At 37.2% G+C, this 2500-nt stretch overlaps 1 protein-coding gene across 1 annotated transcript in view; it reads right to left on the bottom strand.

The window, feature by feature from the left end:
• Positions 1-2500, bottom strand: part of LOC113802696 (carbonic anhydrase-related protein 10) — a 247497-nt gene that overhangs the window by 102080 nt on the left and 142917 nt on the right. The window contains exon 2 of the mRNA XM_070136313.1: positions 205-407. Within this exon, the coding sequence (XP_069992414.1) occupies positions 205-407 (203 nt within the window). The remainder of the gene's footprint in view (positions 1-204; positions 408-2500) is intronic.

The raw sequence follows: 2500 nt of genomic DNA, 5'->3' as shown, positions 1-2500 counted from the left end.
GAATGTTGTTGGGGGTGATCCGTATGAGTTTGACCTTGGACGCTTCTATAAATAATTCTAGCGACCTTGGTTTGACCTTGGGGGTTTCTATAAATAATACCCACGACCTTGGTTTGATTCGCTGTGCTTTAACCGAGGATAAACTTCCTGCAGACACTGGCGCTATCTATTCCTCAAGGATAGAAATGACAACAGAGAACTCACCGTGACCTTATCCAATGTAAATGGCGTGAGATTCGGGTCGAAGAGAAGCGTCTTGGGATCCACGTTGATGGGGGACTGACGGCGGCCTTCGCGGCACATCCCCCAGGCCGGGTTGATGACGCCCCAGAAACGAGGCCCGGAGATCCCGTCGTACGTCCACCACTGGCTCCAGTTGATCCCGGGGGGGCTGCTGGAAGACCCGCCTGCAGGAGGAAGGGAAGGGGAAGGGGGAGTGAGAATCACACTTGTAGTTTCAGAAGATAGGTTTAATCAAGGAGGCTATGGCTGTGACAGGAATCAAAGGGAAGAATGTCTTTAATGCCTGTTTTAGCTTCCGTGGTGTATGGATGAAGGTTTGGGGTTATAACTGTAGATATGATGAGTTGCATTGCACTGTGGCAAGTCGCACACTCAGAGAAAATAATGTAGCTGCAGGTCAGGAAAGTATTTAGCAGTATGTATTCTTCAGTGTTTGAGATACCTATACATATAAGTCTATACACATTCTCTTTTCCGGCAATATACGAATTACTTTTACAAATATCTAAGCTGACATGTAGCATTCCGGTGAAACGAAGGCCACAAATAAATCGCTTACATTTTGAATATAATTTCCCTTCTTTCTGCATTACGATCGTGTTCACGTAATTAAATCTCACAAATAATATACCAATAGATCATAATTCGCTATGTTTAGTGTATAATGGAGCTTTATTTTTACTGGAATCTGGCTTTAATGGCCTGGTTATGAAGGTATTATGTACAGTGGCGGACAAAAGACCTTTAATGAACTGAAGCTTCGAATCCGTCTCACCCTATACAAAAGGTGTGGCATTAAGCAGATGTTCGAAACGGAATTCGAAAATGCTCGACACATTTTTTGACCGCGACTGTTACAGTTGAATGAAATGTATCGTCAGATTATATCATCTTGTAGCAGGATGAATGTCATCGTATTGAAAAGACCTAGGCTGACAATTGATGATAAGAAATGAGAGGAAAAAGTGGAATATGATAAAAGAGAGAGAGAGAAAGAGAGAGAGAAAAAAAAGAGAAAGAGAAAAAGAGAGAGAGAGAGAAAACGAAATAGACGAATATCACGATAGGAAATTTAATAATTTGGCTGTCTACAATAGAAAAGATCAGTTTTTAGGTCAATCATTTCCCATAAAGAATGAACACATTCTATTTTCTTACATCGAAATTTTGATATGAGTTTATATAACGCAGTGAAGTTGCTTTGTTGATATTTGCGAAATAATCGCTCTATCTAGTAATCCAACTCTCTCCAACTCTCTTTCTCTCTGTACATGCACACAGACATATATATATATATATATATATATATATATATATATATATATATATATATATATATATATATATGTATGTATGTATACATATATATATATATATATATATATATATATATATATATATATATACATATATATATATGTATGTATATATATTATGTATAAATATATATGTATATATATATATATATATATTTATATATTTATATATATATATATATATATATATATATATATATATATATATATATATATATATATATATATGTATGTATGTATACATACATATATATATATATATATATATATATATATATATATATATATATATGTGCACACACACACACACACACGTATGTATATGCATACATATATGTATAGTTATTTACTTATCCATTTATCTATCTATCTGTTCCTTTATCTATTTATTTATCTATCTACCTACACATCAGTCTATTTGTCCATCTACCTATCTATCTATCCATCGATCTAAAAAAAAGACGATCCTGATGAGGTGTTCTTGAAGAAATCCCATAAAATTCGTGGTTCATTTTGCGGTCGTGGTTCATGCTTCGCGGTCAGCCAAGTTGGGGTCGTCGCTCTCCCCTTCGGAAGATTTTCCCCATCATTGGCACTGACGGCGCTTTTGTCTCCCCATCACGCTATCTATGGCCCCCCTTTCGCCCTGCTGGAACGTACGGGAGAGAGACATCGCGTGCCACAGACCTTTTGCCATTGTAACCCTCAGTTTAGTCCGTTCCCTTGACTCGACTTTCAATTAAGGGGAAAAGAAGGCTTCGATGGCGAAAATGTCAGGGGCGTTTAATTTGGTGTAGAGCTGTACATCGGAATACTAAGAAGGACAAAAGACCAAACGCACGGAAAATGTGACCGGTGCGCGTAGACTCTGTGTCCCCAGTGGCTGACAGATCTAAAAGAAAGAAAAGAGAGAGATAGAGAGAGATAGGGAGAGATAAAGA

Source organism: Penaeus vannamei, chromosome 21 (genome assembly GCF_042767895.1).
Source record: "Penaeus vannamei isolate JL-2024 chromosome 21, ASM4276789v1, whole genome shotgun sequence".
In the NCBI taxonomy this organism is placed as follows: Eukaryota; Metazoa; Arthropoda; class Malacostraca; order Decapoda; family Penaeidae; genus Penaeus; species Penaeus vannamei.
This window is presented reverse-complemented; position numbering and strand designations above follow the sequence as displayed.